Source organism: Juglans regia, chromosome 3, assembly GCF_001411555.2.
Source record: "Juglans regia cultivar Chandler chromosome 3, Walnut 2.0, whole genome shotgun sequence".
NCBI lineage: Eukaryota > Viridiplantae > Streptophyta > Magnoliopsida > Fagales > Juglandaceae > Juglans > Juglans regia.
Genome location: NC_049903.1, coordinates 16,656,123 through 16,681,669, shown reverse-complemented (window position 1 = coordinate 16,681,669; position 25,547 = coordinate 16,656,123). Strand labels below are relative to the sequence as shown.

Here is a 25,547-nt window from a genome sequence, read left to right as displayed (position 1 = left end):
ATTAAAACATCAAATTTTCAAATTATTAAACTCATCTCAACTCAAAACCTCTTTATACGTGAGACTCACAATCTTTTTTAATTCAACACTTTTTTATACGTGTAATCAACAATCTTTTTTATCTTCTTTTAAATACATTTAAATTTATCTTAATATCTAAATATATTTAAATTTATCTTATATAAAGTTTATAAAATTCACTTTATTATTTTAATTTATTACTATTTATAAAAAATTCAATATCCAAACGTAAGTTTATTCATGATCTTCTAATAAAAATCGAGTGTAAACCATGTCAGAAATAAATCACAAGCTATATATGCTTGGGAGGATAATTCACGCGCTTTATAACTGCAGGCCACCAACTTTCGTAACACGTGTACGGCCAAGATTACGTAAAGCTGAAAACAAAACGCGTTAAGCCCAATTTCCGCGCCTTTATGCCCATCCGATGTGGCAAAAGCCGTCTATCGTGCTCTCACGTTCCCTAAAATCCACGCAGGCCAGGGCCTGTTTTATAACCGGCACGTGTTGGTTTCAGAATGCTGGTACCCTGTCATTTCTAGTAGGCACGCGTTCAATCCCCGGTGATTTTCACCGGTTAGGATGATCCTTTAACGCGACGGCAGCTCTCGTGTCAACGTCATTGCGACTTGCGCGATGCTTAACAATCATTGACATTTTCCGTTTACCATAAACATCCTTGCTTTCTCGACCATTACGTAAATCACAGGGCGTAGAATTCCGTAAATTCACTTCTCAATAAATTGTTATTCCGAGCCGAGAGGAAGGAGTAGAGAAAGTGCGTTGGTTGAGACAGTTAAAGAGTAGTGTTTGTTCAACGTGAGGTTTCGATGGATTCCGATTCCTGAGATCAATAGGTAATTTTCTTTTCCACTTTCCTTTCTAATATATTCTTTTTGTAATTTTCTGATTTTTCGAAATAGAACTTCTTGGAAAAAACTGAGTAGATTTTTTTGGTGGGATTTTTGTTGAATTTTTTGTGTGGTTGTGTTGTTGTTTTGGAAATGATTGGACCATTGCGATGATTTGTGGCATGAAACAGAGTAAAAAAACTAAACTTTTCTGTTTGGTTTTGGAGAGAACGTGGGAAAGAAAGTTGGGATTGTTTCCTAATTGTAAGAATGTGAAGAACGAAAACCCTTCACAGAAGAAAGAAAGGGAAGTAATTAATATTAGTTTGACTTGGTCGTATAGCTGTCAAGAGTTAATTTCATTTGTAATTGTATTTTCTGTATTCGTTTTCTTATTTTTTCCTGTTATTGTTTCTCAAGCTTGTTAAGAGTCAAGTCAAGTCTAGTGAATTCAATGATATATTAGGTTTTATTTGTGACAATGTTATTTGATTTTAAAATGGCTATAATTGTATTAGCATTTAGTATTGTTAGGATTAAATTGGTACGTTTTTGTTCTTTGTCTCCTATTTTCATTCTTTTTAAGCTTGTTATTTAAAGGATTGGAAGAAGAATGTGAGAGTGTGATTGAATGCAAGAGTGATGGAGTCTACAAGGAGTTGGTTTCACAAATTCCAACCTAGAGTGAAAAATAAACCCACCAAAACGAAGGAAATGGAGAATGTGAAGGATGCACGTAAGTCGGTGATTGATGAGGCTCCTTCAAATGCAACGAAACAGAAGGCTGCGGCAGCAAAGCAATATATAGAAAACCACTACAAAGCCCAAATGAAGTGTTTGCAAGATAGGAAGGAGAGGTATGTTTTCCAACACATATGGCCTGTTTCTTTTATAAATCTTAGTTTAATCCCGACTTTATTGCGACGTTATCATGGAGAAGTTTCTTCTGCAATGTGGTGGCATCATGTTGGAGTTGACCATACTTGGCTTGTATATACTTAATGTGTCATGGCTTGGGATATCTACTGACATCTTAATCTCCGAGTTTGGTCATTTTTGTCATTCGTTTTTTTCGTAGTGGCTTATGAGTTTCTTTTGATGAAGTTATAGAATCTTCAATCTTTCATAATGGGAATTGTAGCTATAGTTCTTAAATTTTGCGTATTACACACATGAAGGCCATATGACATTTTAGTTAGTGAAACATACTGGGTTTCGTTAACAGCAAAAATTTCTTTATTTCTTTGTTCTTTGAGATGAAAAAAAGAAGAAGAAAAGAAATGAGTTTTGTAGTCATATATACAATCTGACTATGACTACAATAAACCTTTTTGCAGTTATAATCCGTTGTAAACACATTCTACACTCAGAAAAAAGTTTCCTCTTGCTCAAATACTTATCTGAAGTGTTTTTAATTTGTTTAAATATACAGAGCGAAAAAAATAATCGCTCCTTATTTTCTTTTTTTAGAATATTCCCGATTAGTTGTAATTGACTTGATTGTTCCCATTCACCTGTTGCTAGAAATATCCCATTTGTAATGTGTCACAAAAGCCATTTATATGGAGCTTTATTCAGTGAATTATCATTTATCATTGGCAGGCCACGTTTTTTGTCTTCACTGCTAAGGGAGCGGCTCACTTCCCATTTGACGCCTTACTACCACTTTAGAACAGATGAATACCAAATATTAAAACACAATCTAAAAGCTATCTGTTGTCTGGATTACTGAAAGTAGTCTTAACAAAGCTTTATACATACAAATAGATAACGCCACAATATCTAAAGACTAGTTTGGAAACTTAAAAGATCAAATCCAACATTCCCTCCCCCATCGATCTCTGCCTCATTGTCTCCTACACTTCCCTCTTGCCCCCAAATCTTCCAAATTCCAATCTCCTCTCCACCTCACTCCACCAACCACAATGTCGCATGTGACCTTTTCCATACCACCCTGTCTATCGCTACATACGTTTTTGTTTTGTTTTTTGTTTTTTTGTTTTTTTTTTACAACATCATACACTCTACCTTAATGATGCAATTCAGAATAAGAAAAAAAAGCCTTTTAAACAAATACACAACAGGGAAAATACGAAAAATGAATATTGTTGGAAGTGTGGAATCGAGAAATCATCTTTTATTGTATTGTGAAGTGGCTTGTGCTCTTTAGAATGCTATTTTTGGTTTATTCGAATTAGTTTGGGTTATACCTCACATTGTGGTGGAACTTTTGTTGTGTTCAAAGGAAGGCTTAATTGTCTATAGAGTTAGTGTTGAGCAAGAGGGTCCTGGGTTGTTGTTGTGTACATGGGGAAAGAAATGATAGATGCTTTGAGGATAAGGAGAAGATGATGGTAGAACTTAAGCATTTCTTCTTCAAAACCCTATATTACTGGATGTGCGCTTATCTTAGTTCTTGTAACAATTCAAGGAAAGACTGAGGGCCCATTTGGATACAGAGGCGAGATGACCATCTCCCCTGATCTCATTTCATCTAATTTTAACTAATAATCTAACTACTATTCACAAACCATCTCAACTCATCTCATCTCATTTCACTATCCAAATGGGCCCTAAGCCACATTTGGGTCCATTATCTAGAAGGACCATACAAGGTTACTATTGGAGCCACTTGGAATCATTTTAAAGTGCAATAACTTCTCCTCCTAATAACTCGGGATCCCATTCACCACCATCATATACTCAATTTGGGGTATTATAGCTTTTGTATTTCAAGTTTTCAAGACTTTCTTTTAAACCTTTTCTCATTTTCTTGATTGGTGTTCCATGTAAAAAAATTGTAACTTGTAAAAAAGGAAATTCATCATAGAAAAAAAGCAAATTGCATTGTGGGAAAACAAAGAGGTTCTAGAAGAGAGTTTAAGACCTGCATTTCGTCAGGGATGTAAAGTAAAATCTTGATATAAATATATATTTTTGTTTTGTGTTATACTTTACGGATCATTGGTAGAGGAGATGGAGTAGATTAAATGGCAGAACATATCCACAAGGACCATGAACTGATCTTTTCTACTTGATCTGGATCTCTGACCTGGTTTAGGCTTGCACATTTGGGATATTCAATTGGGTTATGGGTGTTGAATTCGGCTTCGACTGAGAGTGTGGTACTTGAATTTGTGGGACTCTTTTAATTCCCAAACTACATTCTATCAAACTCAATCTCTCTTTCTATGCTAGTTTAGATTCCAAAAGAACCCCACAGCCAAAAGACAATAAAGAAACCATATCCTCTCCACTATCCCGCTGTTTCCTAGGGAGAAAGAACTTTCAGGGGGATGGTGCCTTGTACTGCGATGATTTGCATGCGGGTTCAAGGAACTGACAACATAGAGAAGACAAATTGTCTTCCTCACAGATCCTCGTGAGTTTATGAAAACTTCACTTGTCAACCACCTCATCTAGTAAAACGGAGAAAGTCCCTCCACTCTCTTCTGATATTTTTCACACCCCAACCCCAAACACTAACCTCATTGGAACATCATCCTCCCCACAATCTACAATATTTGGCTTCGACCACCAATTGCCAGAGTTTCCTTCTCTGTGATCTAATTCCAAATCCATTTCTGCAACGAAGCTATATAGACTAAGATTTAGGCCCCGTTTGGTTTCATAGATGGTCTCAACCCATCTCATTTCAACTTAACATCCAAACACTATTCAAACACAAACACTTTTCAATTTCAAATTTTCAACTTTTCAACTTTTTCATCTAATCATTACCTAATCATTACAACTTTCATAAACTTCCAAACATAACACAAAAACAATTTTACTTTTTTAAATCACAAAACAAAAATAATATTAAAAAAACATATTCTAACAATATTTTAATTTTATAATATTTTTATTCAACTTTTTTTCTCTCATTTTCCAAAACCCAATAAAAAATCTTAACTCAAACCATTGCTCTACTATTGACAAATTATTGCACTACTATTCACAAACTATCTTGCTACTATTCACAAATTTCTCATCTCATCTTATCTGTGTAACCAAACGAGGCCTTAGTTTTCTGGAAGGAAATCATTGAGGACCTACTGCCAAGCTATCTAGACTATTAACAGTTCTTATTTGTGGTTTTCGGCCCCAGGGCCCCTTTTATAAGGCTGTAAACTGATAGATGAAAAGGCTGCACGAAAATTGGTACTTTTTTTATGCCTAACTTCTTAAGAAATAGGAGACTGCAGAATGGGGAAACGATAGATCATGGAGTTGGATTGGTTTTGCATGTGTAAGAAAAATGAGGAAATGCTAGATCACTTGCTACAAGGTGGCCAGAACCACGTGGAATGTTTTTTTTTCGTGAATGGGTTTAACATGGGTCATGCCTAGAAGGCTGCTGGATTTCCTAGCAAGTTGGAGTGGTCTTGAAGGCAATCCACAAGTGACTTCAATCTGGAAGACGGTCCCTATATGTATGTGTTGGTATATTTTGAGGGGGAGAAATGATAGAAGCTTTGAAGAACTATGAGAGGACAATGGATGAATTGAAAGCTTTCTTTTTTAAAACCTTGTTCCTTTGGGCGGTGGCAATAAATTTTAATAGGCTTAATGTCTAAATTTCTTTTTTTGGTTGGAAATCCTAGTTAGGTATTACTCATGTATACATCCTGTGTACTTGTCTATGCCCGTTGTTATGGATAAAACTTCTTGATTACCTATCAAAAAAAGGAATAGGACTCTGACACTAACAACAAAGAGTCACTTGGAGCTCAAATCTATTTCAACCAGATCTTTTTTCTCTCCTTAAAATGATGCAAACCCAAACTGATTGTTGAATCTGGACCTGGATCCCACCCATCAGTTTGGGTTTGCATAAAAAAGATATAGTTTTGTTCAACAATGAATTTCTGTTGGCTTTCTGCTTTCTTTTGGCAGTTAGTCCATTTTTAAACTAAACTCTTCTATTTTTCTAACACAGTTTTGACAATTTACTAAAATTAACAAAAAACTCGCAACAAATCTTTCGAAACCCATATCAAAACATAATTTCTAAAGATAGAAATATAGATTTAAAAGGAAACCATCGTTTCCTAAAATAGAAGCCCTAAGTGTGTGGGTGTGTTAGGAACTGAGTGTGTTATGCCCCAGCATGTGGCGGTGTAGTTGCCATGTTCATGAAATCCTTATGGAGCTCATTAGAATTCAGAAGTTTAGAAGATGGTTTTCCTTTGCTTAATGCGGCATATTTGACACAGACGCAATGTTCGAGCTTTTGAAGACCGAAAGAAGACAGTCGTAGAGTTAAAATCTTTTATGTTTAACACTCCACTTATAAAAAAATCTTTTATGTTCAACACCCTCTGTTTGGATGACTGTCACCACAACTTCCTTTTTTTTAGTTTCCTAGACTTGCAAGAACTTCTTTCTTTTTTTTTTTTTTTCGCTAGTTGGGTGGTTCCTTCCATATACTTCCCATGTGCTTCGGTTGCCTCCTTCTCCGCTTTTAATAAAATTGCATTAATCTACAAAAAAAATCCATGAAACCTTCTCATATATGACTGGGCATCACAGAACACAATCTCAGTCCATCAATTATGAAGTTAAATTCTTTCAACATTTGTGTTAGTAACCTCTCAAACATGTAACCTTCAGATTAATTTTAAATATGTGTCTGCGTGATTTTTTTTTTGCATGCTTTTAGCTAAGGTCTGTGGCAAGAAGAGACTTTTGTGTTGCTTTTGCAAACTGTTGGATAAGTTTTGAGCGATATTCGACATTTGAGTCTTTGTATGGCAATTTAACTTGGTTGAGCACATTTGTCCAGGATACTGCATCTCAAATGCTAGATTTGAAAATCATGGTTTTGTTTAAAATTGTAAATCCCCTTTTAATTCGTACTCATGTTTTTATGTTTTGTCAGTATTGACATATTCTCTATATTTCCTGCCTCGTAAATCATGCTTCTATTGTCTTCAAAATAATCTGCTGTATGCTTGTTATGGGCTCATCAAATTTTTCCGTGTCTGTAATGATAAGTCTTATTTTGCTCCTAATGCAGACGCTGCACATTGGAGAAGGAGCTGGCTGATGCTGATGTTCCCAAGGAAGAACAAATGAATATTCTGAAACATCTGGATAGAAGGGAGACAGAATATATGCGTCTTCAAAGACATAAGATGGGCGTTGATGACTTTGAACTTTTGACACTTATTGGAAGGGGTGCATTTGGGGAGGTTCTCATCATATTGCCTTTGATTGTTGTTTGTGTTAATTTAATCGTTTCTTTCATCCCAAACAATTGTTTATGGTGATAATTATAATGATTGTGATGAATGTACAGGTGAGACTTTGCAGAGAGAAAGCTACTGGCCATGTATATGCAATGAAGAAGCTGAAGAAATCTGAGATGCTTCGCAGAGGCCAGGTTCTTTCTGAACCAGTAGTATTGAAATAAAGACTTACAGTCTATACACCTGTTGCCGTGAAACAAATTTCATCTAGGCTTGAAACTGTCAATAATGCTATTTTTCTTGATGCTTAGCAGTAATAAAATTCTACGTTAAAAGAAAGGAAATTTCAAATCATATTTCCTTGCCGAGTGTGAACTTGAGGGAAACATTGATTAACAATTTTTGACCTCATTTGAGTATTTTGTAGAGAAGAACTTGCATATTTATTTCACTCAATAATTTCATTAAATCATACTTCCGTTTTTCTTTTATTTTTGAAGGTGGAACATGTTAAAGCTGAAAGAAATCTTCTTGCTGAAGTAGATAGTGCTTACATTGTCAAGCTCTACTGTTCTTTTCAAGATGATGAGTTTTTGTATCTTATAATGGAATATCTTGCTGGTGGTGACATGATGACATTATTAATGCGCAAAGATACCTTGACTGAGGATGAGGCCAGATTTTATGTTGGGGAGACGGTCCTTGCCATTGAGTCTATTCACAAACACAACTATATTCACAGGTTTTATATAATTGATATACTATCCATTCTTGAAACCTAGACTATGGCGTTGATATCCTTGTAACATGTTGGTCCAATTTGGCCAGTTGATATATTTTGACGTGGTTACTTTTTGGAGTTTTCTTGGTATGGAATATTTCCCATAACTATTTTTTTTTTTTGGGGGGGGTGCAGATTATGAAAAAGATTTGCTGGGAAAAAATTAATTTTATATAATTTTTTCTTTATAAATACCTGAACCTCAAAAAATAAAGTTTACATTTTATTTATTTATTTATTTTTTTTTGGGGGTGTGGAGGGCTCAAGGAACCATGTAGTTCCAAAGTCCACCTCTGCATGTGGGGAGTTGTGATTTGAAGAAGACTCTTAAAAGAATGCTGAGTGGGTTCTTTGAAGAGCTAATTTTGTAGATTTTTTGTCCTGAAAGATCCAGCGTATGTGTTGGATGTGATTTTCAGGTAATGGGATTTGGATTTATTTGTGTTTGTAATGGATTGTGAGGGTGTGATTTAGCTGTAATGGGCAATTTTATTATTTTACTTGCTACATTTTCTTTTTGGTCGTTTATAATACATATGTATACCTCATTTATATGAGAAGTTTACTATAGACAGCTATTTAGTTAATGTTACTTTCATTGTAGGGATATCAAGCCTGATAATTTACTGCTTGATTGTAATGGCCATCTAAAGCTTTCAGATTTTGGATTGTGTAAGCCCTTGGACTGTAGTAGTTTTCCGAATCTTAGTGAGAATGACCATGGAGTGGGAAGGAATTTGAAATCTTCCTCAGACAGAGACAATCATTCTTCTGCACCAAGGCGGACACAACAGGAGCAGTTATTGCACTGGCAAAAAAACAGGCGAATGTTGGTATGATCTCTATTTACCCTAGAAATTACATATCATCCTTGGGGCAAGGTTGCCAGTGTTGTTTGTAGGCAGGAATTTTATGTTCTGCTTGTGAAACGCATTGTGTACACAAATAAAAAGCAATAAATGAGAAGTTGCCATGTTGGTAAAACTGCCTGTGTTTCTGATATTTCCCTTTTTTTATTTCGTTAGAGCATTTACTTTAACTATTCTGTAGTATTCTTTATTTTAGGTGATGTCACACTAGTAGTGCCTGCTTAAAATGGTGACGTACCTTGTTTGTTGATAGAAAACAATATAAAATCTTTTCAAATTGCATCTTCTGATGTTATGTTATATTGTTCCACTTGATTTTTTCTATCAAACTTTGGAAAACATTACCGGAAACCCACAGGCTATATTTGGATTAGGAAATTTGAAATTCAAATCTCAGTTTCCCTTCTTTCAGCTTGCAACTGCAAGGATTTCAATGTTCTCGAGGGGGTTGAACATGGGTTATTAATGGCCTATCTATATGTTTATATATATATATATATATATTTTTTTTTTTGATAAGTTATTTCTATGTTTATATTTTCAAGGTTCCATTCTGGAAAATAAACCTTAGAAAATATGTTAAATATTTTCCTGTCTCCGATGCAATTTAGGAAATTAATTACAGAAAATGTGTTTTTAGTTGAGGGAAATGAGCCTAAATTCTGTAAAACTGATACACTTTGAGAGGCTTGTTATTCTCTGATCCAATTTGGCGGGATGCTCCATTAGGTGGAAAAACGAATCAATGGGTGAATAATAGTATTATGGTTTATTTTGTATTTGCTTGGATGAGAAATGAATTCCATATGAATGTTGAGTAATGACCTGATGGACTTGGCTCTCTCACGAGAAGCTGTGAATCCCAGCATGTCCACTGGGTTATCAACTAAAACTCTGTCTTCATCTTATTTTTTCTTTTCTTTTGTATGCTAATTTTTGGCCATAAACTGTTATGATTGAACCTATATATTTATTCAGATTATATTTCTTAGCTGTTGTACTTACTAAAGAGGATTTCTTGCCTGATATAGAAAATTGGTTTAGTTGCATGCTTTTCTGTCCTAGCGTGCAGATTCCAATTATAGATTTAATCTTTTGAAGCTCTATTGTACATATTTCTTGATACTTATGTTGTTTTTAAGCATGTACCATAAATGTTATATAAGTAGATCTGCATATGCCATTCAGGCTTATTCAACAGTGGGAACACCAGACTACATTGCCCCAGAAGTACTACTGAAGAAAGGATACGGAATGGAGTGTGACTGGTTAGTTGATTATTTACTACGCATTATATAGCCTAGGCATGTAATTGGTTTTCATTTGTTAACTAGATATTCGTATCAGGTGGTCTCTTGGGGCAATCATGTACGAGATGCTTGTGGGTTATCCACCTTTCTATTCTGATGAACCAATGTCAACATGTAGAAAGGTAATCGGGATGTTAACTTGATAATATGATTCACCACGTTATAAATATGTGACATGCAAATTTCTGAAGAGTTTTCAATTTTAATTCTCAACATGGCTTCCTAATGGATTTTTTTTTATTTGCTTTTTAATCTTCGCCGACCTTCTTAAAGTTTGATGAATGGCTGTCAGCTTATGATAGGGTTGCTTTGTTCTCACGCAGAAAACTAGATCATTTTGTTGTTTATGGAAATGCAACAGCGAACTTTGTTACTGGCTTTGCAGCACCACTAAATTTTTTTGATAAGTTGAACTTTATTAATGATAAAAAAAAAAAAAAGTGGTGTTCCTCGAGTACAGTGTGTATACATGGGAAACACTTGATAAGAGGACAAAAAAAGGGTAAACAAATCTGGACAATTAGAAATAGAAAAGTTATAAAAGGAAATCCGTAAGGACTGCCATCGTTTTCTCCTAATCTTTAAAGCTCCAGTTGTATCTTTCTTTTTGTATACACCACAACAAGCAACCTGAGATCATCTTTCATAATGCATCTCTCTTTGAACTACTAAACCTCCCTCTCTAACATGCAAAAAGCTCCATTACACTACACGGCATGACTCAATCTAAATTGAACGAACCAAAGATAGCATTCCAAAGTGGGCTAGCCACCTCACAATGCAATAAGGCATGTTCTATCATTTCCACACTCCTAACACCGATCCATCACAATATTTTTTTCTTGTATCCATAGTATTTTCTCTAAGGAGCTGTCCAGACAAGGAAAGCTACTCTTAGAGTTGCTTTGTTCTGCCAAATATTATTTAAAGGAAAAGAGTTACTATCATAGGGATAAAGCATGATAGATTGATTTTACTCCAATCACCCCACACTACGATGGTGCCCAACATAGCTTGTCCTCAGTCCTCACAGAACCTTATGAGCTGACTAGAATGCAAATGATCTAAAAAAGAGGTATGAATCTCATACCTCCCAATCTTGTGCTGCTCTGATAAAATTCACATCCCACCGAGTAGCATCTCTAGAAAACTATAAATTTTCTGCACCTACAGTGTCCTTTACATGACTCTGGAAAAGCTACATGGTGTGTTAAAATTTTATGTTTTGTCTCGGATAATTGGACCTATTAACAATAATGATATCTTTGATTATACAATCTCATTCTTAGGATCATATCATTCTTTTTCCCATTGTGTTGACATGAATGTTGCCTTTTGGTATGGCGCATGAAGACATGTCTGCTAACAACTGATTTATATATTCTTATGAAACGAATGGTCAGTTTAATGCAGATTGTGAACTGGAGAACTCATTTGAAATTCCCTGAAGAAGCCAAGCTTTCTAATCAGGCAAAAGATCTCATTTGCAAGCTCCTCTGCAATGTTGAGCAGAGGCTTGGGACCAAAGGAGCTCATGAACTAAAAGTTGGGTTTTTTACTAGTTGCTTCCAATTTGTTGTTTTATGGGTAGTCTATTTTTTCTAAAAGTATAACTGAGATGTGTCTACTCAATTAGGCACACCCATGGTTTAAAGGATCACAATGGGACAGATTATATCAGATGGAAGCAGCTTTTATACCTGAGGTCAAGGATGAGTTAGATACTCAGAACTTTGAGAAGTTTGAAGAGGTGATAATAATGGTTTCTGTATAAATTTGATCCTCTTTGCAGGTGAAACTGTTCATAGATTTTTTCCTTTACCTCATTTGCACACCTTGAGATTAGGGAATGTGGATTTGGTTTTCATATGCCTGCCCAAAAGGTAGAGAATGAAGTTTTAGAATTACTCCTGATCAGCATTCCAGCTAAAAGTGTTTAGACTGATGACTGTGTCTGGAATGGAAAGGAAATGTTGCTATAGCTTGGCAATGTGCTTTGACTGTCATGTTTGTTGTTAGTGGTCTTTTTGCTTGCATCTATGTCCTTATAAAATCTCTGTCCTTTCTTAAGACAAAGAACGTATTGTTCAGTTACCAATACAATGACCACTAACTTACTTTACATACTTTCTGACTTTATGTGTGTGACTGTGAAGCAGAAGTAAAAACTGCATTCCCTGGTTTACTTGTAACTTAATGTTCTTAATTTTTTGTTGTTCTGGATTGTTGAGAAAACAGTCATTGACAATGATGTTTATCTAGCTATAATAGAAGCTGTAATTGTTTGAATTGTTAATATTTTATGCACATAAATGGTACTGTTGTCTTCTATTCAGATTATGCAGTGTTTATTCTCACTGATTATATTATATCCAAAAAATGGACATCAAGACTGTATCCTTCCTCAATTTATTTTTAAGTTCAAATATCTTTAAGACGTTCAGAAGTGTTGGAGAAGCAATCAAGGTGGCGATATATTTGTTCTGTATTTATGTAGCTGTCACAGAAGCTATGACTAACTATCATCTAAAAATAATTGAGTCATAGCTGCGATTGGCTTCTCCCCTACTCCCAGGATTCCTTTCATTTTGAAAATCTTACTTTGTTTTGGTCTTTGTCAGACAATTTAGAAACGCTGGTTGTTTTTCAGGTGGATCTTAATTTGATTGTCCTCTTGAAACTTCTTCTCCCCTCGTCGTTTGCAAAAAGTATTTTTTAGATCTTGTCTTTGGCACTTTGCTACCACTTTTACCTTACAATAGGATGGTTTGTTGATTTTCTCTCAAAACGTCAAAAAAAACTTGTATGTTTTTTCACTATGATAATATGATTTGGTATGTCATGTGACAACTTGGTAAATTTTTTATTTGTTGCATTTATCTGTTTGCTGAATTTGAATTATTGTAAATTTCTGGCCCATATGGTTGTGTTGCATCTCTTGTATTTCCACCATGGTGTGGGTTCCCAATAGGTTTTTTGGGCATGAGTGTTGCAAACCCACCTCCAAACCCACTGAGAATGTGAATGCCATGTGAAGTTCACTGATGGTACTGGTTATTGTGTAATCAGCTGCATGAATTAATGGAATTAGGATAGGCACATGTTAAATCTGCTCTTTCCCCTTGCAAAGTAATACAATTCTTTTGCACTTTCTTTGTTTGACTCTGCATGCTTTTTCCAAGAGTTTCTTTCATGGTGATATATTCCTTTGGATTTTTATAGTGATTTTATATTGCAAACCTACTCCCTAAGCCTATAAGAAAGGTGCATTTCGTGTGAAGGTCACTGTCAGCACACTTTTAGTTGTATTGATGGCATTGGTTGTGTTCTGTGTATCAGCTGCTTGGGCTAATGAATCTTGAAAAAGAGATATGTTAAAATTACTCTTTCCCTTGCTGGGTGACGGATTCATTTTGCAAAATTTGACTGAAATATGTTATGATTAATTAATTTTTTTATTTACTGTGTTTGCAGTTACTGGCTCCAGTTCAAACTTCATCAAAGTCAGGTCCATGGAGAAAGGCATGTCTCATAATTTTCAATATTTTCAATTGTTTTTTTTAATTGGGAATTTTTTCTTAGATTACTTTAATGTAAATCTAGTGTTAAATGCTTGTATTATTTTCAGTACATTGAAGACAGATTTTAATGCTTTAACACTAGATGTTTTGTAGAGGTAGTCAAGCTTTATTTAACATATGGTAAAGGTCAAAAGTAGATGTTTATTTTAAATCTTCTAAACATGTTGAAGAAAACTTACGTCATATGGTCCACCTAACTTAAATTAGTGGACTTTGAGGCTTGGGATTATTGATGGAGTTGTGTCCTCCATGGACACCTGTCTGATTTTTCAGGATTTTCATTTCGGGATAAATAATACTACAGACTCCCTTGAAGAAAACATTTCATCCAGAAAACTTGTAAAACACCTTTAGATCCTAGAAGCTCAACAATCATGTTGTTCTACTCCATAATCGAACGATTAATTTTCTTTTTTTGTTTTGATACATCCTTTCTTTCCATTTTTTTTTTTGATAAGTAAGAGATAAACTTTATTGATGTGAATGAAATAGGCATGTACCTAGTACACAGGAAGTATACAGTTGAACACCTAAACACATTCTATGAGTGATGAACTAAAGATAAGAATTCATGAATATCATCCCCATTTAATACAATAGCTGATAACCAAAGCAATAAAGTATGCAGAAAAAAATTCTTCAGCTCCATCATTGTTCGTTCCTTGTCTTCAAAGCATCGCATATTCCTTTCCATCCAAATACACCACATAATACACAACGGAATCATTCTCTAAACTGCTGCCACTTGATGACTGCCCTGCAATTTTCTCCAACAACCCATCAACTCCACCACTCTCCTAGGCATTACCCAAGCCACACCGACCCGTCGAAAAATCTCATCCCACAACCCTCTTGCTACATCACAATGCAGTAAAAGATGATCTACCGATTCTCCATTATTTCTACACATGTAACACCAATCCAGCACAACACATCCTCTCTTCCTCAAATTGTCCGTAGTCAAGATCTTCCCAAGGGCGGCATTCCAAACAAAGAAAGCAACTCTAGAGGGCACTCGAGACCTCCAGATGTTCCTCCAAGGGAATGAAGTATGGTCCTGTGAAATCAAAATTTTGTAATACGCATTTACTGTGAATTTCTTGTGATCCTGGAACCTCCATCTCAAGCTATCATGTTGCACCATAGTAGACCCTACAGAATGTAGCAAGCTGAAAAAATCTGAAACCATAGATAATTCCCAATCATGAATATCTCTATTAAATAGAATATTCCATTGATGCGAACCATGAGCAAATAATCGCACATCCGCCACAGAAACCTCCTTATTAACTGCAATACGATATAAAGCTGGAAATACCCTTTCCAATGCATGATCTCCACACCACACATCCCGCCAAAAATTGATTCGGTTACCCTCACCTGCGACAAAACGAATATGATTTACAAAACTAATCCACCCATTCCTTATAAACTTCCATAGGCCCACTCCATGCCCCCCTCTCACTTCTTTAGAACACCAACCACCCCAAGCAACACCATATTTAGCATCTATAGTTTCCCTCCACAAAGAACCCCCTTCCAAATGATATCTCCAAAGCCATTTCCCCAACAACACTTTATTAAAAGTTCTCAAATTACACACACCCAACCCCCCGTACTCAACTGGAGAACATACTGTCTTCCAATTAACCAAATGAACTTTCTTCTCCTCCCCTAAGCCTCCCCATAGAAATGCCTTAAAGAGCTTCTCAATTCTATTCACGACCCTTGCAGGCATAGGAAAAAGAGATAAAAAATAAGTGGGAAGGTTTGTGAGGGTACTCTTGATAAGAGTGAGACGACCCCCTTTCGATAGATACACCCTTTTCCATCCAGCCAATCTTTTCTCTATCTTCTCTACCATCCCATCCCATATAGCTCTACTCTTGAAAGTAGCACCTAACGGAAGACCCAGATATTTCATTGGGAACGAGGACACCCTGCAACCCAGAAGACTTGCTAGATTGCGTATATTAGGGACCACACCCACCGGAACCAACTCAGACTTGTGAAGGTTCACCTTGAGCCCTGATATTGCTTCAAAACAAAGTAGTAATGCACCCAAAGTTTGGACCCGACTCCTATCCGCTTCACAAAACAACAGAGTGTCGTCGGCAAAAAGGAGATGTGAAATGATACAAGGGCTACCAGAGCCATTTCCCACCTGAAAACCGGATAAAAAACCCCCACTAACAATAGCCTGCACCATCTTACTCAATGCCTCCATAACTATGACAAAAAGAAAGGGAGATAACGGATCACCCTGTCGCAATCCCCTGGAGCTATAAAAAAAGCCAGCAGGAGTGCCATTAACTAGCACTGAAAACCGGGCCGTTGAAATACAATAACGCATCCAAGAAATCCACCTATCTCCAAAACCACACATCTTCAACAAATACAAAAGGAAATCCCAGTTCACATGATCATAAGCCTTCTCCATGTCTAGCTTGCAAAGAATACCTGGACTTCCCTCCCTCAATCTAGCATCCAAACACTCATTTGCAATGAGCACCGAATCAAGTATATATCTCCCACGAATAAAAGCATTCTGAGGCTTGGAGATAATATTTTCCAGCACTGGACTGAGCCGATTAGCAAGGACCTTAGAAATAATCTTATAGACACTGCTATCCAAACTTATTGGGCGAAAATCCTCAATATTCGACGCCCCATATTTCTTAGGAATGAGTGCAATAAATGTCGCATTAAGTGATTTTTCAAACTTTTGATAAGCATGAAATTCACTGAACACCCGCAAGACATCACCTTTCACCACATCCCAACAAGTTTGGAAGAAACCCATTGAGAAACCATTCGGACCCGGCGCTTTGTCCTTAGTCATACCAGATATGACCTTGAAAATCTCATCTTCCTCAAAGGGTCTCTCCAAGACACTCACAAGCTGCGGATCGATTGCCTCAAACGGTAAGTCATCAAGCTTCGGCCTCCAAGTTTCTGATTCGGTAAGAAGAGTCTCATAATATTGTGCAATATGACTTTCTAAATCATCGGAAGAAGATAGCACCTGAGTACCTGAATGTAACAGCTCAATCGCATTATTACGTCGATGAGAATTAGCCATTTTGTGAAAAAATTTCGTACACCTATCACCCTCTTTCAACCAAAGGGCTCTAGATTTTTGTCGCCATGAAGTCTCTTCTAACAATAAAACCCTTTCCAACTCTGCCACAACCGTTACTTTCCTCAATAACTCCTCATCAGAGGCCCTTCCCAATAATTCCTTACCCTCCAACTCTTGCAACTCCTCCAACAAAATAGACTTTTGATTGTCAGTGTGACCAAAAACTTCCAAGTTCCATTTCTTCAAGTCTTGCTTTAGAGCCTTCAGCTTTCCTGCAAGAATAAAACTCGGAGTGCCACTAACCTGGTACGAAGTCCACCAAGTTCTCACCATCTCTACAAACCCGTTCACCTTAAGCCACATATTCTCAAACTTGAAATACCGGCGACCCCCGTGAATGCCCCCACAATCTAAAAGAATGGGAAAATGGTCTGAACTGACTCTAGCTAACCTTTTCTGACTTACTTCTGGATAGTGGGCTTCCCATAACGGCGAGACAAGGAATCTCATCAGGATTAGTGGCACTCCGAGAAATTATCTCTTTCCCGCCAGGATTACTCATCACCAAAAGTGGAGAAACACACGGAACCTCATCAGAAAATGACTTCTCTCTTTCCCGCGTAACCTCCTCACCGCGTAAGGACTTCTCACTTTCCCACGAACCAGGCTGCTCGTGCACAGCTATAGGACCTTCGTCCACCATGCTTAGCTCCGAAGGCCCATTCTCCGCCAAGATCCCTGGAGACGAGGACTCAAAGGTATTTCTCGGACTCTCTAACGCTATCGGCTCCACCAACAACTCCCCCTCCTCTAAATCTTCCCGTCGGAGCTTCGTTACCATCTCACCAGAGTGGTCGACCGAGGTCGTCAGCCACTTCTGTGCCGGCAGGGTTATCGGTAATGGGCTTGTCGGCAAGTTCTGTCTCTGATCCGATATATCGGGTCCGATAGATATCCCCGACCCAGCTGGAGCCACTGCCCCCCAGGCCTTCACAGTGCCTGCGGCCTGAACCTTGCCAAGGCCCAACTCTGCGGCCTTAACCTTGCCTAGGCCCAACTCACTGCCGTGACCCATTCCAGGCCCACCCTTACGGCCCACCACCTCCTTCAGCTCAGCCTTACCCTTAACGCAGCGTTTTAGATAGCTGATTTCATCTAACACGCTACCAACCTTCTCCTCCAAGCCAACTAACATCCTCAAAACACTTTCCTCATTTAACCCCAGCATTCTGCTTTCTTCTCCACCATACCACTGCACGTCTTCAGAATTGGTTACGTCTGACACCACGTCTAATGCAGCGCGACACGGTACCTTCTTCAACACCTCACTGTACGTCCTTGCTCCTCCTGCCCACGATAATGAAGCACCTCCCTCACCTCTGCTCTTCTTTGCAGCAGCTATCTGATGAATGTTTGAAACAGAGGGTGGAGAAATCTCCATTAAAATATCTCCAAGGTTCTTCCACCCCTCCCCCTTCCTTCCTTCCGGAATCACAAGCAATCCTCTCCTCTTATCACGACCAAATTCTGATATGGAGATAAAACTACCATTAAGATTACGTCCCTTCCTCACTATTAACACAGTGTCTCCTTTTCTACGAGTTCGTAGAAACTCCTGAGGACCCAATGTTACTGCACATTCCTTCACCATAGAACCCAGCCAACCCAGAGTTTCCCAATCCACTGAAATATATTTCACTCCACGACGACTACTTTCTATAATCCTCCACCACCTAGCATTCTCCTTTCTGAACTCAAAAATCTTCTGATCAATGAATACCTCCTTACACAACCCCATCTAAACCAGCCCACAAACAAGACAACCCTAGTGATTCAGTGATACACTAATCCCCTCAGGGAGGAAAAGCCATTAATATAAATAAAAAAAAAAAAAAAAAAACCATTTGACCTTATTAGCATTAGTAGTTCAGATGGACTGGCAAAATTTACTCTGGTAGTTGATGTAGTTGCTGTCTTTGAGATATATATTTTTTTTGGCTTGGTATATTTATTTTCTTTGTGGGATGGAAGAGACGGATGAAGGGTTTACAACTGCAAGCCCTCACATTATTTCAAATGCTTTATTTTCCCTCTGGCCAGAGTATATTATATTGCCACCCTAGTTCCGGCCACCCTCAGAAAAGTAGTTTATGTTTTATTTCACTTATACGAGAATAGAGTTTTGGTCTATTTGACATGGAAAGGATATATATCACCGTTAGTGGGGTTATGATTGCCAAGAATCCAAGATAAATGTCTGGTTTCTATATTAGATAGCTTCGATGAGATTTAAGGTTTTGTCTCTAGCATGTAAAGAAGGCCCTCAGTATTGGTGTGCATATGGACGTCAAGAATCCAAGATGGCTAAATTTACCTAACAAAATGGCATAAGCATTATTTGCACATGCCTTTACTCCATTTTGAACTCTTTTAACTTCCAAACTTTAGATCAGAGTTAGACAAGGAACATGATAAATGAGGTGATACAGACTACTGATTTCAATTATATATCCAACATGCCAGAGATTTGTCTCTGATATGCATTTTTTATTTCTTTTTCACATCACTGCAGCTAAAGCCTCACTCTATGTACTAAAGTTTTATTGCGTCTTTTGTAGTGACTCTTTCAATAATATATTGCAGATGCTCCCATCCAAGGATGCAAATTTCGTTGGTTATACCTACAAGAATTTTGAGATCGTGAATGAGGATCATATACCTGGCATTGGTCAGTATCAACCTACAAGTTTTCTGGTTATGGTGCTGAGATATATTATTTATAGTAGGACAAAAAGAAAGAAAAAGAAGGGGTGGGTGGTGAGGGATGTGGATCATACCATTCATGATTGGTCATGGTGGTACAAGGCAATATATATTTGCATTGTCATTATCTCTATGCTTTGTTATTCTTCAAATTATTTCCACAATATTCTATTTTTCTTTAATGTTTGATATTATTTTCCTTGAGAGATTCACTGATTGTTAAATGTACATTTGGCATTTATAACTCAATTCAGCTGAGTTGAAGAAAAAGAATAACAAGCCCAAGAGACCCTCTATTAGATCGCTATTTGGTACGTTCCCCTCTAATTCAAAGTGCTTTAAACACTATCCGTTTATACTCAGCACGTATCTTCAATGTCAGACCTCTATGCTTTCCCTCCCTCCTCTCAGACACACCTGATCCTCCTGATCGGCCTGCTTTGGGAAATTTCCTTAACATTTTGCCAACACAATCAGAGGTCCCTGAAAGCTCCGAATCCGAGCCATTGCGCCAGTCTGCTAGATCTGCACAACATCAAGATCAATGGCCTATGAGAAGATAGCAAGCGTCAGCCACAAGTAATTGTCCATCACCAAAACAAATATATAATAATAGAAGTGATTTTTTTTGTTATTAGGAGAAGGAAATCAATATATAGCATTGCATGTTTTTCTAACTATTTCAAGCTCTGCAATTTCTGTGCTTCCTGTGTAGCTTTCGTAGAATCTCATGTAGTACTAATGGCAGAGATGATCATTAACTTCCCCCCTAGCTAGTATCTCACCTGTACTGTACTAGATATATATATATAGCAACGAAATAAAAATTTTATGCTATAGTTTTTAATTAATTACATGTAAGCTGTTATCTGTTGTGTTAATTTGTGGTGTATTTGTGGAAACGTATAATAAGGTCCGACGTTGGGGTGTTTGTTATCAGAAGTAATATTGATGGAAGCCATTTTAGTTCAATTTTTTAATGATTTGTTGAAACCGGATTCTCAGAACTTATTTTTCACTAGACATTTGAATTCTAAATTGTCTTAACATCATTAAAAAATAATTCTTTAATCACCAAGTAAAAAAAAAAAAAAAAAATTCCCAGCGGGATGACCAGCATTTTCCTTTCCCATATAAAGGTTGTCATGTTATGATTCCCTCATTTAAATCTTCCGGAGAAAATATTATAACACAAAACCTTTTAATTTTAAGGCGTAGGATGACTCAAATTAAAAACAACATTCCAAAAATTAACTCCGGCCTAGAGATCGATCGAAGCCCTCATGAAATTCTTGAGTTATAGTCTTCATGATATTATTAATTTTACTATACAAAAATCACATATGCAATTTGTTAATTGAAATAGGGAAAACGCAGATACATTAAGACATTTTTTGGAAATTCTATATAGGCATATTTATATACAAAACTACTACTACTTCAACCCTTGAGACATTAATTAATTAAAGAGAAAATATATTTATAACTGTGAATTGTGTAACCACCGCGTAATTATTTTGAAAAAAATGAATAAAACATAGAATCTATATAAAAAAAATTAATTTTTTAATAGTGGTCTCCACTTTTTTTCAAAACGATTACACGACGTTTACGCACTTCACAATTGTATGTAGAATTATTCTTAATTAAATATGATGTATGTAGAACAACATGTGGTTAAATGAACAAGATATATTAAACGTACGGTGCCAAAATAACAATTTGACAATCAATGTAAATTAATGTTTAATTAATCGTTGAAACTGGTAAAAAAAAAAAAAAAACACGCTACTTATATATTACAGTATTAATAAAGTTTTAATTATCCGAAAAGAAAGCAGCTCCAAATTGAACAAGTCAAGGTAACGATATTTCCAAATCATGACTTAAAAATTCAAACGTTGATTACTTATAATAATATTCTTAAATTATATAATTTTCATTCACACGTAATATTATATATATAATATATGTAGCAAGCAAGCACATTTTAAGTATTTTTCACTTTCCATTATATATATTTATGTCGGGAATAGGAATTGTGAGGATCATCGCATATTGTACATGATTTCGATCCTTTGATCTTCCTTCTGGATCTATAAAAGTAAGCATTAAAAGAGAAGTTGAACAAGATGGCATGGGGAGTGTGGAACAATGCTCATGATCATCAGTGGCAGTGCAGCTAAAATGGTGGGGGTGCAAGTAAAGGACAAGCACTGAGCAGGCACAGAGATTATGAAATAGAAAAAATGAATGGACAGTGAGGTCAAGCAGCACTTGTAATAGTCAGTATCAGTAAGCTGGTGGATAGATAGATAGATAGATCAGCTTGTTTTTCCGAGGCCTTCACACGTTTATTTGGGAGATTCTTGTTTTTCTCTATACATACATACATACATTATATATATGTACTGACTTTTCTTGTCGAAATTGCATGGCCATGTTCTTTCACACCCATTTATTTGCATGGAATGCTCAAAGGGAAAAGCCCAACATATCCCCTCTCTCCCATCATTCTTGCTGAGAAAGTGACCCTTAGAGAATCCCTATGCTTCTGCTGTCATAATGGTGGGGTTTGCATCGCATTGGGTTCTGCCAGTTCTGCTCTCTCTCTCTCTCTCTCTCTCTCTCTATATATATATATATATATATATATGTATATATACACATATACACACACAAACACAGGCACACACGCAATGCCTGTCTTTTCCATCACCCACCAACAGCGCTCCACTGCTTTTGACTTTTCCTGGTACTCATCAAAACTCACCCATCTCCTAATTATTACTATACTCATTAGTTTGTAATAACTCTTTAATCAGTCATCATCGTGAACTGATCTCACTTCATTTCTTTTCCTTTTCTTTTCGTTAAAATATTCCTTTTAACTTTTTAAGTATACTTAAAATTTCAAAATGCACTGATCTCTAAACTCTCTAAAACGCAACGTCTTTATGTATATAGAAAATTTTATATATCATTTTATTTTTATCTCATTAAATAAGATGTAGTATATTTAATATCATTAAATGATAATTTATTACATATTTATTTATCATCTAATAATAATAAATATGCTACATACTGTTTAATATGATCAAAATAGGACGAGAATATAATATATAACATTTCTTTAGATTTTGAATGAACAAGAGATTTTAGATATATTTTCTTTGAATTTAGATACTTTAGATATATTTCAATTAATAATTAATACTATCTTTTAACAAATTGTATTTCTTTTAATATTTCTTAATTTTTTCTTGAATAATTGCAAATGAAGCACTCATGAATTTCAAAATCCATATATATATATATATATCCCCAGCCTTATTAATACGAGGAAGAATAAATTATTTGAGTTAAAACTTTATTTTTAAAAAACTAAGTTAAAACTTAATGCATGTTTATTTTTTGTTGGGTTTATATAAATCAAGGGTAAAGCATATATATATAAATACGTCCCGTCCAAGACAAGATGGTTGCATATTATATATATCATATGACTCTCAGAAAAGGATAGATGCATGCATGTGATCTTCGTGGGCAATTAGAAGCTGATCAATACAATGTCCCTTATTCTTCTAGTACTCGATCCCTACGCCTTTTAGGCATGAGCTTCAAAATTGGAAGTGTGCACTGCGAGTTAATAATGCTTGCGTGAGTACTGGTGCATGCATATATATATATATATATGCATTAATATATATGGTGAGACAGAAAATATTTCAAAGTGTTTAATGATAGTGCAAGGGTCGCAATTTTAATACTGCAATATGCTGCCTCGACTCATGAAAGATCTACTTGTCTTTAGTGACAGTGAGAGCTGAGTTAATACCTTCTACAAATTAACCTGAGGAAATACAGTATTTTTCACATTTAATTGATGTCTAACTTTATATGAATGATATTGCCTAAATATGTAATCGGCCGCCGGAATTGAGATATTGCACTCTTAAAGCACTAATATTATGAGAGTTGTTATTATGTCGTTTCAGTTATACCACTCACTTTGTCTCATTTACGTGACACCACAATCATGTGGTGCCACATGCATGGTTTATTACAATATATATATATATATACTCAAAACAAATTGGCATCTGAAAACATTAAAGAAGAAGACTGAAACTCTAAATTTCCTCTATTACTTTTATATTTGTGTTTTTAATTTTTTTAACAAGTTACGGGGCACACCATGGTTGTGGTGCGACATTAATGGGGACAAAGTGAGCGATATAATTGTGACGGCATAGTAACCGTTCTCTAATATTATTACCTTTTCTCAAATAGTAATATTGGTCCAATTCATATAGTTAATTAGATGGTAAACAATATGTAATATAAGTTAATCATAGCCCTTTAGATCTTAATAGAAGGTGCACTTGATGGTATCATTCGTCCAAATTTAATTGTTTATTAAGATGGCAAAACATAGGTAATGTGCTACAATCTTACGCCGATCTTAATTAGGAAGATGCACATGATCATTGATTGTTTGGGTACAACATTGCAAATTGGACATCTGTAATATTTACCAGTACTATATATATATAAATATATATATATATATATATTTATATGGGGTGCCTTCCCTGAGTGTAGCATGCAGGTGATCAGGGCCCGGGTGCGTTAAGCTCCTCTTTCAACTTCGGTACGTAGGGATATTGACAAAAAGGCGCCGCTGCAAAACCCCTTCCCGGGTACAAATATCTGATCAAGAAGAAAAAAAATCATGGATTTTTGTTATTTTCTCACTAACATTTTTAATCCAAAGAAAAAAAATCCCCCTTCCTGCCCATAGTTTTCCTAGCTTCATGTAAGTCTAGTTAGTAGAGGTGGCAATATTTGACACAGCTAGTGAACCTAACACGAATACGACACAAAATTAGCGAAATTGAATTTAATATAAATTGGTTCGGATAAAAAAAAGTTGACTTATTAAGACATGATTAATAAAGGAAAATACTATTCTTACTGCTAGCTTCTACCGCTAGTTTTTACCGCTATGAGTTTTTTTTTTAATTTTTTTTTTACTTAATGATTAAGTAAGTATTTTTTAATAATATTATAAATTTTTTTTATTTTTTAAAATATATTTAAATGTGTTAAAAAAATACAAAAAAAAAATAAAACTCATGATCCTAAAACCACTAGCAGGAGCCCTAGCGGGAGCTCCCAATGGTGGGAGTAGCACTGCTCATTAATAAATGAGTCTATAACGGGTCAACCCGCTTAACACGCAATAATTCCGTTTAAATTTATGACAAAATTACAATTTTACCCTCTTAACCCTAAAAACTAAAAAATCATAACTCATCACTCATCTCCCATTCTCTTACACTGCCCCCACTCCCCAATATGCTTATGTCTTAATTGTTGGGATTGTAATTTTGATCTATGTTCATATTTGTTATTGTTGGGCTTGTAATATTGGTTTTATTATAGCTTAAAATCTGAAAAATATAGATAGTTTTTTGTTAGAAGGTACTCTTAGGCCTTGTTTAGGTAACAATGTATTCTCAGGTATTTTCTTCCCAAACATCACTACAACACAAAATACTTTTAAATTTTAAATCTTTAACTTTTTTATCTAATAATTACCTAATCTTTACAACTTTTCCAAATTTTTAAACAAAACACAAAAATAATACAAATGTTTTAAATTTCAAAACAAAAATAATATTAAAAAATAATATTCAAACAATTTTTTAATTTTATAATATTTTATTCAGTTTTTTTTTTCTCTCATTTCTCAAAACCCAATAAAATATCTTAACTTAAACCATTTCACTACTATTCACAAATATTATGAGATATTCTAAGTGTCCAAACGATCCCTTATTTATTTTTGCAGATATTATGGCTATAAATAAATATAAATTTTAACTTTTATGTAAAATTATGTTAATCAGGTTATATGAGTTATGCAAGTCAATTCAACCCGTTTATATAAAACAGGTTGAAATATATCGTGTCATGTTGACTCATTTTTAATTAATTACTAAGAGTTTCCTCATTATTATATAAAACAGGATATTATTGCCTCTATATGTGCAATTTTGCATATATTTTATGTTATTCATTTA

The 25,547-nt window shown here is 35.6% G+C and overlaps 1 protein-coding gene across 4 annotated transcripts; it reads left to right on the top strand.

Moving 5' to 3' along the window:
* Positions 1 to 650: 650 nt before the first annotated feature.
* LOC108979451 (serine/threonine-protein kinase tricorner-like) lies at positions 651 to 20,336 on the top strand. Of its 4 annotated transcripts, none has more exons than XM_035688231.1 (14): positions 651 to 881; positions 1,476 to 1,732; positions 6,898 to 7,072; positions 7,180 to 7,263; positions 7,570 to 7,811; positions 8,455 to 8,683; positions 9,908 to 9,987; positions 10,067 to 10,151; positions 11,443 to 11,574; positions 11,666 to 11,779; positions 13,504 to 13,551; positions 19,336 to 19,420; positions 19,710 to 19,766; positions 19,838 to 20,336. In XM_035688231.1, the coding sequence occupies exons 2-14, from the start codon at positions 1,518 to 1,520 to the stop codon at positions 20,008 to 20,010; spliced, it is 1,719 nt and encodes a 572-aa protein (XP_035544124.1). In that variant the 5' UTR covers positions 651 to 881; positions 1,476 to 1,517; the 3' UTR covers positions 20,011 to 20,336. The 4 variants fall into 4 exon arrangements, with proteins under 4 accessions (XP_035544124.1, XP_035544122.1, XP_035544123.1 ...); XM_035688229.1 differs by having other exon boundaries at positions 657 to 881; positions 1,462 to 1,732; XM_035688230.1 differs by having other exon boundaries at positions 658 to 881; positions 19,867 to 20,306.
* The last annotated feature ends 5,211 nt before the right edge of the window (positions 20,337 to 25,547 follow it).